The sequence below is a fragment of the Mytilus trossulus genome, chromosome 7 (assembly GCF_036588685.1).
Source record: "Mytilus trossulus isolate FHL-02 chromosome 7, PNRI_Mtr1.1.1.hap1, whole genome shotgun sequence".
Classification (NCBI taxonomy): domain Eukaryota; kingdom Metazoa; phylum Mollusca; class Bivalvia; order Mytilida; family Mytilidae; genus Mytilus; species Mytilus trossulus.
This window is the reverse complement of record NC_086379.1, coordinates 11,326,719-11,341,149: the sequence shown is the minus strand read 5'-3', so window position 1 is coordinate 11,341,149 and position 14,431 is coordinate 11,326,719. Positions and strand designations below refer to the sequence as shown.

At 31.8% G+C, this 14,431-nt stretch overlaps 1 protein-coding gene across 1 annotated transcript; it reads left to right on the top strand.

The window, feature by feature from the left end:
- Positions 1–1,012: 1,012 nt before the first annotated feature.
- Positions 1,013–12,975, top strand: LOC134726148 (uncharacterized). The gene is made up of 6 exons (XM_063590547.1): positions 1,013–1,141; positions 6,231–6,503; positions 8,344–8,652; positions 11,435–11,479; positions 11,792–11,867; positions 12,411–12,975. Exons 1-6 carry the CDS (start codon positions 1,066–1,068, stop codon positions 12,973–12,975), a joined length of 1,344 nt encoding a protein of 447 aa, XP_063446617.1. The 5' UTR covers positions 1,013–1,065.
- Positions 12,976–14,431: the final 1,456 nt, after the last annotated feature.

Below are 14,431 nucleotides of genomic sequence, written 5' to 3'. Positions count from 1 at the left end.
GCACTCATATCACACCTTGTTATTTCCATGTCATTGATCAGACATACGAAAATGTATATACATATCTTTCGATATGAACATATGCTTATAATATAGCATAACATTATTTTTTACAACCTGCATTAACCTTTACGTTCGGTTATACAATAAAAAAAACAGTAATGACTACGATGCACTCTTTTAATGAATCGAACTTTATATACATCTACGGATTTCAAATACTGTGGGAATAGAGTGAGTATACTTTCAAGTTGTTGTGCATGCATCTCTTGCCATTTGAGTGCATCAACATTTATATTTTATCTCTGTTTTGAATCAAAAGCATCTTTAAATTTGGTTTAGCATATTAAAAATTTAAATGTACAGATTAATATATGAAAAGAAAGAAAAGAATATACCTAGGTCCTGTACAATACTTATGCTAAAAATGCTTACTAGGATTTTACATATTTATGCGATAATTGTTTAACCATTTATTTTGGTTTAAATTCTAAACCACTATTAGCATCGATCCGGTGTTTGTAAAAACTAATCCAGATACAATTTATATAATTTGTGGCGTCTTGTTGTATTTTAATGCATTTTGTTTATGTGTTTACTTTCAAAGATTACTCCAGTGAACACTATTTACAATGTAACATAATTCACCAAAATAATTATATATCAGTATTAAATTGTATCTGTTGTATTTATATTAGAGCGTTTGAACCATGCCATTGGTAATACATTCCGGATCTATTGTCGCTGTCGATTATGCACTATATATATCTTACCAAAGATACATGTATTTTAAGTTGTCGCAAAGTTTAAAAAACGTAGTACGAACTGCGTGTCCTTCATAATGTATTTTCCCCAGAGGAAGTAGGAAAATGACAATGTGGATATGTGATTGTCGTAGCGTTGAATGATTTAAAGTACATTTAATCTCTATATATATGAGAGATCGAATCAGTATTGGTTGATTTATAATTTGTTTATTTTACTATTAATATTATTTGTATGACCTGAATAGGTAAATCGTAACTTCCTTGTAGAGGAAAGTGAACATTGTTATACTCCGTCGAAATGGACGATATTACATTTAACTTTTTGAGAATGTATCTTGTATCTGCAATATTGTCTATAGCAGACAAGTCACATGGTAGGTTTTTGATTTTTCTATTTTCGCTTATATGATTAGAAAATTACTTTTACATATATTTCCTGTATTTTTCCTTATAAATAAAGTTACTATAATCACACCACATCAGCATTTCATGAATATTTTACAGTCAAATACAACAACTGTTTAATTAAAAGGTGATAAAAAATGAACTCTTAATGTAAACGACATTCGACAAAACAGTTGACAGCAAACAAGGTGACTGCAAATGCAAATGCAAATGCACAGTTAATAAAATATGAGGAACAAACATTCAAGGCCAAAAATCAAACAAACAAGTCCAAACAAAGCCATGGCAAGACACCACTGCGAAATATGTAACCCTTCAAAAATAATCCCTTTTGAAAAAAAACCGTTTCAATAATACCAGGTAAATCTTGAAGTTTATACAAATGTAGTAAGAAGAAGTGAAAATTAGAAAATATATATTCCAAATAATCAAAGCTGGTATAAAGAAAAGATCCAGATTAATATAAAATAACAAAAAAAGTATTATAAACAGTATCAACAGGTCGAATTAACAAGAAAATACGATTTGAGAGTACTCGCAGTTACTGACAGCTAGTTAAAAGTCAAAAACAATTAATGATAAAAAATGCATTAGAGACTATAATCAACTAAAACACATCCCAGGGATTTAGTATTTGACGTCATTAACAGTCAGAGAGGACATGACTTGTGCAATGCCAAAATTAAATGTATCGACAGGTAGTAGGACAGTGAGGAGCGACTTCTACATGTTCTATACATGTTCTATAGAGATATAAATTAACGTGTCTGTGTCTCTATATGCTCCGCCTCAAAAGAAGATACAATTTAGTTATGTTTGAATTTGCTAATAACAAAATCGATAGTGCCAATGTTAACTATATTCAGAGATCTAGTTACAATCGCCCGACATATTTTCCGTATGCAAAGTGACCTCAGTGTGACCAATCTCGTAAAAATCCGGTGCTCACAATACGCATGGATGTCCTTAAAATAAACTTTTATCTGAATTTACATGTTAAACACGTGCTCACTTTCCATGCTTTTTTGTCGATTGTTGACAAACAGGTGACAATCGTTAAACTTCGGCTTCAAAACACGAACTTTAATTACCTGCCATATTTTCACACACTGACTGATTGAAAAAAATTGACGATTATACGAAATTTACACGAAAAAAATGATAAATGTGTGCACAGAAGACTAAGTTTATGATGTTTGTATGCATTGGTTCAAGAATTGGAAGAACATTATTTTTTTACCGGTCACTCGTTTCTTATGAGTTCTTTTATGAGTTAAAAAACAAACTCAAGGTACTCGCAGAGCGGTTTGTGTTCGTACCGGCAGACAAGGCAGCAAATAATGTAGTGGTGGTGTGACGCATATACTACACGAAAGTTCTTCAAAACGAAATAATAAATTCCTCTACATTCAGGTCAGTGCGCACCACAGAGAGTCAAATCGTTGACAAGCATACCACTGCCACTGCCCAGCTTAAAGCATCTTCCGAACATTTGAAAGTCCCTACCATGTACTGGTTACCGAAATTACACAAAAAACCATTTAAATTCCGTTTCATCTCCGCTTCGAGTAAGTGTTCTACTACTAATCTATCAGTGCTTCTAACCACCTCCCTTACTACTATCAAAGAACTGGTTATTAACTTTTGTAATAAAGCTGATGAAAATAATGGTATTAATTATTTTTGGAGTGTTAAAAATTCTTTAGAGGTTTTAGATAAAATACATGCTTTCAATGGTCCTTACAATTCTGTTGACAGTTATGATTTTTCTACTCTGTACACTACACTTCCACACAATCTTATAAAGAAAAAGTTTTTGTATTTGATAAAATGGTCTTTCGAAAAATCTCATTGTAATTTTATTTGCTGTAACTCATTTAAGGCCTTTTTCTGTAACGAAAAAGGAAAGTATGCTAGATACACTTACTGGACATGTGAGGATATGATTGAAGCTTTAAACTTTCTGCTTGATAACATTTATGTACGTTTCGGCGATAAAGTGTATCGTCAGGTAGTAGGTATTCCTATGGGCACCAACTGTGCCCCTTTAATAGCAGATTTATTTCTTTATTGCTATGAATCTCAGTTTATGACCAAACTCAGTAAAGACCCATCATTGTTACATTTGGTTGATACATTCAAAAATACCTACCGTTATCTGGATGATATTTTTTCGTTGAATAATCCAGAGTTCTCTAAATATACTTCAGAAATTTACCCAAACGAACTTACTTTAACTAAATCTAACATAAACAGCAGCAGTTGTCCTTTTCTAGATTTAGACATTTCAATTTCAAACGGGAAACTTCACACTAAAATTTACGACAAAAGAGACGATTTTTCATTTCCTATTGTTAATTTTCCTTTTTTAGACGGCGATGTGCCTTTGGCTCCATCATACGGTGTTTATATATCGCAACTCGGTTTGCCCGTGTGTGTTCTGATGTCATAGATTTTAACGAACGTAATCAATGCATCACTGGTAAATTGTTGTGTCAGGGATTTCGATACCATAAATTACTTAAAACTTTTACTAAATTCTTTCATAGATACAAAGATTTGATTAGTAAATTTGGCTATACCTGTAGAAAGCTTATTAAAGATGGTATTTCTCATCCTAAATTTTATGGTAATATTGTACTTAAAGCGAGGAAATCAATATGTGATCCTTGTAAACTCATCGAACCTTTAAACAAACTTATAAGTAAGGGTTATCGTACCAATATAATTGTAATAAGATCTCTGAATATAGTTCACATTGGCACTAATATTGATTTTGTCATTAGCAAATTAAAACATAACTAAATTTCATTATCTTTTGAGGCGAGATGTATAGGGGACACAGCCACGTTAACTTTTATTTCTATAGAAGTCGCTCTTCACTATACTACTAACTGTCGATACATTTATTTTTGGCATTGCACAAGTCATGTCTTCTTTGACTATTAATGACGTTAAAATACTAAATCCCTGTGATGTGTTTTAGTCGATTTTAGTCTCTGATGCATGATTTTTTACTATTAATTGGTTTTGGCTTTTAACTAGCTGTCAGTAACTGCGAGTACTCTCAAATCGTATTTTCTTGTTAATTCGACCTGTTGATACTGTTTATAATGCTTTTTTGTCATTTTTTATTTATATGGATCTTGGCTGTATACCAGCTTTGATTATTTGTAATATCTTCAATTGATATTTTATCGTATGTTTTTATATGTTGTGATGTTATGCTATTGTTTCAGAAAAAGGGAGAAGGTTTGGGCCCATTAAAACGTTTAATCCCGCTGCAAATGTTTGCACCTGTCCTAAGTCAGGAATCTGATGTACAGTAGTTGTCGTTTGTTTATGTAATATATACGTGTTTCTCGTTTCTCGTTTTGTTTATATAGATTAAACCGTTGGTTTTCCCGTTTGAATGGTTTTACACTAGTAATTTTTGGGCCCTTTATAGCTTGTTGTTCGGTGTGAGCCAAGGCTCCGTGTTGAAGGCCGTACTTTAACCTATAATGGTTTAATTTTTAAATTGTTATTTGGATGGAGAGTTGTCTCATTGGCACTCACACCACATCTTCCTATATCTATATTTAGAAAAGTCTGGATTATTAAACAACAAAATATCATCCAGATACCGGTATGTATTTTTGAATGTGTATCAACCAAATATAACAATGATGGGTCTTTACTGAGTTTGGTCATAAACTCATAGCAATTTAGAAATAAATTTGCTTTAAAAGGGCCGGGTCACAGTTAGTGTCCATAGGAATACCTACTACCTGACGATACAATTTATCGCCGAAACGTACATAAATGTTATCTAACAGAAAATGAAAAGCTCCAATTATATCCTCACATTTCCAGTTAGTGTATCTAGCATACTTTCCTTTTTCGTTAAAGAAAAGGTCTTTAAACGAGTTACAGCAAATAAAATTACAATGAGATTTATCGAAAGACCATTTTATCAAATACAAAAGAAAATCATAACTGTCAACAGAATTATAAGGACCATCAAAAGCATGTATTTTATCTAAAACCTCTACAGTATTTTTAACAATCCAAAAATAATTAGTACCATTATTCTCATAACTTTTATTACAAAAGCTAATAACCAGTTCTTTGAGTAAGGGAGGTAGTTAGAAGCACTGATAGTAGTTATCAAAGATATCAGGATTATAATTTAGTACGCCAGACGCGCGTTTCGTCTACATAAGACTTATCAGTGACGGTCATATCAAAATATTTGTAAAGCTAAACAAGTACAAAGTTCAAGAGCATTGAGGATCCAAAATTCCAAAAAAGTTACGGCTAAGGTAATCTATGCCTGGGATAAGAAAATCCTTAGTTTTTCGAAAAATTCAAAGTTTTGTAAACAGGAAATTTATAAAAATTACCACATCATTGATATTTATGTCAACACCGACGTGGTGACTACTGGGCTGGTAATACCCTCGGGGACAAAACGTCCACCAGCAGTGGCATCGACCAAGTGGTTTAAATAGTTATACGATATATTAGTAGTGGAACACTTACTCGAAATGGAGATGAAGAAACGGTATTTAAATGCTTTTTTTTTGGTGTAATCTCGGTAACCAGTACATGGTAGGGACTTTCAAATGTTCGGACGATGCTTTAATCTGGGTAGTGGCAGTGGTATGCATGTTATGATTTGGCTCTCTGTGATGCGCACTGACCTGAATGTAGAGGAATTAATAATTTCGTTTTGAAGAACTTCCGTGTAGTATATGCGTTACACCACCACAACATCATTGGCTGCCTTGTCTGCCGATACGAACACAAACCGCTCTGCGAGTACCTTGATTTTTTTTTTCATTCTAGAAATGGGAATATGATGGTTCCTATTATTAATTTCAGAATAGTTTTCTAAAGGAGATATTCGAATATTAAAAGCATTCATAATTATTGTATTCAAATAACTGTTTAAAGAGTTTTAATCATATTTTTCACGTTTGCACCAATTTTTACAATAGGCAGACAGAGTATGTTTTGTGTAGTTAATAAGAAGCAACACATTTAAATATGTTGATTTGCATTGTTTAATTGAAGGGCTATTCTGTGAGAGATTGGGGAGTGGAAATTCACAAACTGAACTTAATTGTACAGTTAGGAACACAATTAACGATATCAATATTACAAGTCATGAAGTGCATGATGCTTGCAGTACAACAGATAACGTTCTTACAAAAACCATGATAGCATTGGACTCAGCGTCATTTTGTATTGGCCACAACACGTGTGTATTAACAGACAAAATGACCAATGTTTCAAATTCAGGTTTGGAGAAAACGTGGAAGCTAGTTATACAATACTATTGTGTTCGTAAGTAAATACACATATAAATGTACATCAATTCAATAGTTGGCTTTAACCTCCAAAGCGACTTCATCTATATTATAAAACACTTTAATCAAGATATAGTACAGCTGGTTAGATATATATCATTCGCAGAAGAAAAGTGTATTTCTGCAAAGCATATAATACATGTGTAAACTTGAAGTCCAAGGCGAGGCAAATCCCCAAAATCAGTCATGAAATCATAAGAAGAGAAATCAAGTATTCAAATTTCCAGTCTATGTGTTATACATTTTAAACGGTTTAAAACGTAGGCAAAACTATTTCTATGTTTTCTAGCAATATGCAGTTAACTATCATCCACTATCGCTATACGTATACTGGTATAACAGGATATACGAAAAAATTTGAAAAGCATCGATTAGCAATGTTTTATTCTGCTTACGGATGAACCATTGATATTTAGGACAGAGATTCGGTTGATTTGAACGTTGTCTAACTCTCCCTAGCGCGTCCAATATAAATAAGAGACGATGCAGAACAGAAGACACAAGCAAGGGAAATAGAAGAATAAAAAACAGAAAAAAACTCTCAAACGATGTTTCTTTGATAACTATTTACAAATTATACATGTATACTATCATATTTCGGCCGTGCTTGATTTCTATGGTTGAGTTTTAAGGAGATATGAAGGATATGTAATTAATTTAGACAACAGCAACCCAATTAAACAACATACAAAACAATTTACTTCTAAACTGCAACATACGGTCTTCTAAGATGGACATTTCATTGCAGTATTTTAAGTGTTTTATTCTCCCAAGTCTAGCTATGATGTAAAGAAGAGTTGAGAATACATGCACAAAATAATATCTTAATAGAAAAAAAATTAACAACACTTAATACAATACGGAGGATGAAGAACGAACTTCTAGAAGTTGTTTTGAGGCTTATTGAGCATTGTTTCCTATATACATAATGCTATATGAGAGAAAGAGAAATAAAAGTAAATTATGAATTTTCAATACGATAAAAACTATTGGCATTGTTAACATGTTAAAAGAACGGAGTCTCACAAAATTTGTTATGCTTTGAAGAATGCATACCATAAGGGCATTATGTGACAACCAACATTAAACGGTTTACTGCTAAATAACGTGTTTTGTAAAATTGATTGATATATATTCAAGGTTTACAGCATGATTTTTTTCTACAAAGCGATTACAATTTCCACTTTCATCAACTAAGAGACGGCTAACTGTTTTTTTTTAGAAAAGCTATTACTATGTGATAAGCTTGTTTTAACTTGCTAGAAAGATGCAAATATCAGAATAAAAAAAATTATTTTCATATCTTTAAATCTGTTTACAAAGTCTTCTAAATTATACGATTAACATTATGGTTATTTGTCGGCAGAAGTGTGAATGATTAAGAAAATCGACAAAAAGCACCAGTAAAAGTATAAATAAATGTAATATTTAAAATAATTATCTCATAATTGACGAGCTAAATAAAACAACAGCAGAACTACCATAGGTTAAATTTATATTGAATAAATATGAATGATCTGACGGGTGTGGTATCCTTCCACAATAAAACCTCAAGCAAAAATAAATTTACTTAAATAGGTAAAACTGTCTGCAAAACTCAACTGACAACTAGTTAAAACTAACCAACAGGAATATAGAAAGATCATATCTAAAAAAACAATTTTCTACAGTGTTCGGTCGCACAAAAATTCTATACTATTCTGTTCATTTCATATCATACGAATTAGAAGTTAGCCTTGATGCCATAAAATGAATTTGATATGGGAAATTAAATCCGTTTTACAAAATTTACGTATTTATATATTATTTCATTATAGATACACGTACTAATCACCATCATCCGAAGAATCCAAAAAAAGTTTGTCCTTTTAAAATGGAGTCAATAGCATGTGGAGATATAAACAGAAAAATAGAAATTAAGTCAGTTGGAATGATGCCGTATTCATCAGATTGCGAAAAACCAGTTTTGGATAATAGTTGCATAGAATTGATTCACCAGAAGGTAAACACATCATGCAATGGAAAACAAAATTGTGAACCACGCATTTGGAACCAATCTGTTTTTACATGGGATGATTGTATCAGAATACCAAAATTCTATAATATATCATTCAGCTGTGTTAAAGGTCAGTATACATCATTTAAATAATTATATTTTACCTTAATTTCTTTCATCATAGATATACTGCGGCACTCAATATCCGCATAAAGTTCGTACTTCTATCCTTATATACAGATTCACAGTTTTGTAGTCATATTAATACTTAAAGATTTTCAATCGATTTACTTTACTATCTTCCCTCCATAACAGAAAGATCAGATTCGGTATTTTGATGGGTTTTTATTATTAACCCTTATATCCGACTGTGTTTTGACTCGTATAAAGCAGCATTCATACAAAACTTTTAAGAAAAGAAAACAAAATCATCTTGGAAAATTTCACTTCCAGACATAAAAATGATTTCCTGTTGCAGAATTAACCAAATTTTAGTGAATGCTTATATGTTTTATATCCCATTCAGTGCTTGTATTTAATATATAACCGTAAGGCCACACCAATTTAATTTCTTGTTCTACGGATTTTTGGACTCCAAAAATTGGGGCGAGCGAGAAATAAAAAAATATTTAATTTGCAAATTTTTGAGGCGAAGCTTAAAAAGTAGAGGCGAGCGATTATAATTTTTTTTTGTAAACATAAAATAGTAGGTTTTGACTATATTAAAACTTGATTTATCACTTGCACCTTGACATTTCTTTAATTTATGAAGTATTTTTTCCCTGTTCAAAAAGAAATAATTGAATAATTAAATCTGATCTATGTATGTGTGACTGACAATGAGACAATTCTCCATCCAAGTCATAATCAGGTTCAGAACAACCCCTTAATGTTATGAATATCCCTTTTATGAGGGTAAAAATAAGTTATAATATACTTTTTTTGTAAAAACAGTTTAAGTTCAAAAGGGCTTATATTTTCCCAAAGAACTATAATATTTGGTATTAAATGGTCAAAACATGTCCAAGAATTTTGTTATATTCCTGGACTTTAACCATGTTAACACATTTACTTTAACAGTTTAATATTATTTAAAATAAGTGGACCCATCCCTCTTTCAGAAAAGTTGTTTAAAATATAATGTACTTCTCCTTTTTTTGAGTAAAAAATTCTAAGTTGTCAAAGGTTTTGTAAAGTAGAACTGTACAAATCCTTAGTATTTCTATTTTCTTTTCTACAACAGTAAACATGGTAAAATGACCCCTTCAAGGCCTTGTCTGAGGGAGGGTTGGTCCCAACCTGATAATAAAAAAAACATAGGTCAAAGTACGGCATTTACACAGGGCTTTGATCAAGACCAACCAGCATGCTATAAGGGACTACAACTTAGTATTGTACACAATTCGAACAGGAAAACCAACGATCTAAATTATATTTCCAAACGGGAAAATACCAATGAACCACATCAGCAAACGATAACTGCTGCACGACAGGTCCCTGAATCAACCAGGACAGGTGCACAAACCTGCAGCGGGTATGACCGTCACCATACTTTATAATTGCAGTTGAAGGCAAATCCTTCAGAAGTTCTTTGTACTTTATTTTAACAACGAACATTTTTTTATTGGGAATATAAGTTAGGGGGAAAGAAACCAATGTTTTGTTCTGTACTGGTATTTCTATCGGAGCACTCCCGCTTGGAATAAATTGGTTTCATGCTGAAACAAATATTCTCGCAGATATTTACAGTGTTGTGGGGTGCTGGTAGGTTTTAAATCGTTATATAAAGGCTAGACTATGATTTAAAAAAAAAAAATGTTGAGATCTTTATATATTATTTACAAAAAAAACGGTGCGGGAAATGGACATGATTTCATTTCCGGATGCGGGAAGCGGGAATATAATAAAAATAAAAAAAATCTGTTTTGAAAAAAATAGGTGCGGGCGGGTCCGTCGAACAAAGAATCAAATTGGTGTGGCCTAAGCAGCTTTATATAAATAATGCAAAAGAATGTCTGCTTTATATCTCTTGTGCATAATAACACTATGTAAACATTATAAGCAGAGATGTTGTCCTTTCACAAAAATAACCAAAATGAAAAAAGAATCAATTGAATGCAAACTGCATAAATGTAACGGCCATTCTCATGATTTGGTTGGCCGATATGTTTTCGAATTATATCCTTAGATGTCAGAATATTTGTAATTTTACTAATTGCGTCCTTTATTTAATTGATAGTTACGTTTTTATTGAGGAAAAAATCGCATGCTAGGTGATGGAATTACTAGTTGGTAATTAACATTTATATTTAAATAGAATAAGTGGTTAATTATAAATAACATTTCCGTTTCTGGAGTACAAAAAGTTGGCCTCGGGCCTTTGATGATATAAAAAAATTAGATGTTTTATTGTATTATTTCCCACAGAAAGTAACCAGAAGTTAGCGTTCAATAAAATCCAATAATTCACTATTAGTGCAATAAATCTTCAAAATTCATGTCGTCATCAACGACAAAATCTTAGTTTAAACCAATTTTTACTTTCAAATATTATATTGCTATACAATAAAAGGTTTACGTTATTTCATGAATATTTGGGAATATTGTCCTTCGTAGAACATATATTGGACTCGCAAGCTCGTTCAATATAAAATTCTACTCGGACAATATTTCCCAATGTTCATGCAATAACCCTATATTATGAATAGAATTGCCAATAAGATAAGATGACACAGAAGTTAACAGCATTGCTTTGAATATTTGCTATGTAACGCATTTGTATTTAAGTTTTGTTTCTTGATCATAACTGAAAATAAAAATCTATGATACTAATATTGAAGTTGAAAATAAAGAAATACTTACAAATATTGGAATAATTTCTTATGTTTAACTTCGTTTAAATTATCTTACAGAAGTTCCTTCTGTACTCCCATTGCAGATTGAAAGTAACGTAGAAGGTATGTAAAAACAATTCTTTATATCTGGTTTATTTAAAACGGTACCAAATTGTCAATTGTAAAATAACTCATTCTGGTTAGCCATGAAATATAGTATAAACTATGTTTTCTTGCATGTCTTGAATTGTTCATTTAAAAGTATCTGCATAGTAAGCGTTTAACAGCTAATAGGACTGCCATAAATTTTACAAACGAACACTATAAGTCAATCTTATGTTAAGCAATATGATTCACACAAAAATCAACATAAGAAGACAATAGGTCTTGTATTTGGTTGAGTATGAGTACTATATATATATTCCGTTTATGTAGGTGTTGCTGTCGGTGTTACAGTTGGACTAATTATAGTTGTTGGAGTCGTAGTAGTGTACATGTGGTTTGTTAGAAGGTAAACATTAATATACTTAAAAGTTGTAAGCATACCCAATTTCCGCGGATTTATAGTAGAAAAACAGTCATACGTTTATTATAACATTAACTATCTCGCTCCTTAATGTTGTTTTCATTTTCAAAAATGAAATATAGTTTGATCAAATCAAATTGGAGAAATATCATTTGGAAACTATTCGACAAGGCACTTACTTTCAGCAACTTTACTTTGGGTAATTACTTTTTGTTTGTTTACCTGCAAATTGCAAACTTTTTGATCAATTTCAGAGCAAGAAATAAATCACACAATTATGAATCACATTTCGCCGGACTGATATAACAAGCATAAAGGGAGAGACATTTTTCCCTTGACAATTTTCTGTTCTTAGTTTTTAAGGACTGTATTGTAAAAAAACGAGCTAGGTTCGACAGGAACATGTCATTTTAAATATAAAACTAATCTAATAAATAAATACCAAAGAACGCGCGTCTCGTGTCCATAAGACTCATAACTTGCATTTAAATCAAAACAGTCTTGATACAAACATTTCTCTTTTTTTAGGAGAACAAGACCAGATGACAAACATAATATAGCTAACCGTAACGATAAAAATGATGATTATATTGGAAATCAAAATGTAGCAATGCCTGCAAACTGCAATTCTGAAATGTCAACAAATGAATTAAGAAACGATAACAATAAAGGAACGAATGAAGGCAAAACGGTCAACGACCAGGAATCAAACTCCGAAACCAGAATCAGCGGACAAATAAGATCGTATTCTAATTTAGCGATCTATTCTACAGTGCTTGAAGCTTCTGACACGGGTTGTCCTGTACAGGATGAAAATGCATATAACTACGAAATGGCTAAACCAATAAATGAATCTAAATATGATAAACATGTACCAACATTTGAAAAAGACAATTATGCATTTAATGAAGACCAGTATGACGTTTCAGGGAAACATAACGGCTCTGCTCAACAGCAGGTTATATATAGTAGAGCTGTAGATACTGTGTATGACAGTACTTCTCATAACAGACAGAATAATATGAGCGATGAAACATACGACCATGCCTTTGGTCCGACAACAGAAGATGATTATGATATAGCAAAACATTGAATAAATGCAATGCATGCATTAACATTAAATATGCGAAAAATATCTTTCAAATTACGAATCTTATCAGTCATCATACCATACACATTAACACGTATTTCAATCTTTTAAAACTGCGAAATAACTAATTCAAAGATCAACTTTTCATAACCCACCTTCTTTTTAAATAGATGAATATATTCGTCACTGGAGTGTGGAAATGACATTTGAAAAAGTGTCACCGAAATAGTTTATGTCAAATATTTTACATGTATCATAGATTTGGAAATTATCACGAAGTTAAAAGACATCAAATAAATATTATCTGCTGATAACGAATTCAAACCGTCGTAGATAAACTCATCATAGATATTAGGATTAAATTTTGTATTTACGCCAGACGTGCGTTTCTTATAACAAAACATGTCGTCAGGTCATTAAAGACGATCTGTCTGACTATTGTAAAAATTGGTGCAAACGTGAAAAATCCGATAAAAAATCTTTAGACAGTTATTTGAATAAAATTATGAATACTGTTGATATTCGAATATCTCATTTAGAAAACAATTCTGAAATTAATAATAGGAACCATGATATACCCAATCCTAGAATAAAAAACAAACTTAAGGTACTCGCAGAGCGATTTGTGTTCGTACCGGCAGACAAGGCAGCAAATAATGTAGTGGTGGTGTGACGCATATACTACACGAAAGTTCTTCAAAACGAAATTATCAATTCCTCTACATTCAGGTCAGTGCGCACCACAGAGAGTCAAATCGTTAACAAGGATACCACTGCCACTGCCAAGCTTAAAGCATCTTCCGAACATTTGAAAGTCCCTACCATGTACTGGTTACCGAAATTACACAAAAAAACATTTAAATTCCGTTTCATCTCCGCTTCGAGTAAGTGTTCTACTACTAATCTATCAGTGCTTCTAACCACCTCCCTTACTACTATCAAAGAACTGGTTAATAACTTTTGTAATAAAGCTTATGAAAATAATGGTATTAATTATTTTTGGAGTGTTAAAAATTCTTTAGAGGTTTTAGATAAAATACATGCTTTCAATGGTCCTTACAATTCTGTTGACAGTTATGATTTTTTCTACTCTGTACACTACACTTCCACACAATCTTATAAAGAAAAAGTTTTTGTATTTAATAAAATGGTCTTTCGAAAAATCTCATTGTAATTTTATTTGCTGTAACTCGTTTAAGGCCTTTTCTGTAACGAAAAAGGAAAGTATGCTAGATACACTTACTGGAAATGTGAGGATATGATTGAAGCTTTAAACTTTCTGCTTGATAACATTTATGTACGTTTCGGCGATAAAGTGTATCGTCAGGTAGTAGGTATTCCTATGGGCACCAACTGTGCCCCTTTAATAGCAGATTTATTTCTATATTGCTATGAATCTCAGTTTATGACCAAACTCAGTAAAGACCCATCATTGTTACATTTGGTTGATACATTCAAA

What these genes read in the sequence shown, in the direction of transcription:
- LOC134726148 (XM_063590547.1), top strand. Translation starts at nt 1,066, where the DNA reads ATGGACGATATTACATTTAACTTTTTGAGAATGTATCTTGTATCTGCA. An exon ending in ATCATTCAGCTGTGTTAAAG is followed by an intron (nt 8,653 to 11,434) that starts GTCAGTATACAT and finishes ATTATCTTACAG; the next exon opens with AAGTTCCTTCTGTACTCCCA. An exon ending in GATTGAAAGTAACGTAGAAG is followed by an intron (nt 11,480 to 11,791) that starts GTATGTAAAAAC and finishes CCGTTTATGTAG; the next exon opens with GTGTTGCTGTCGGTGTTACA.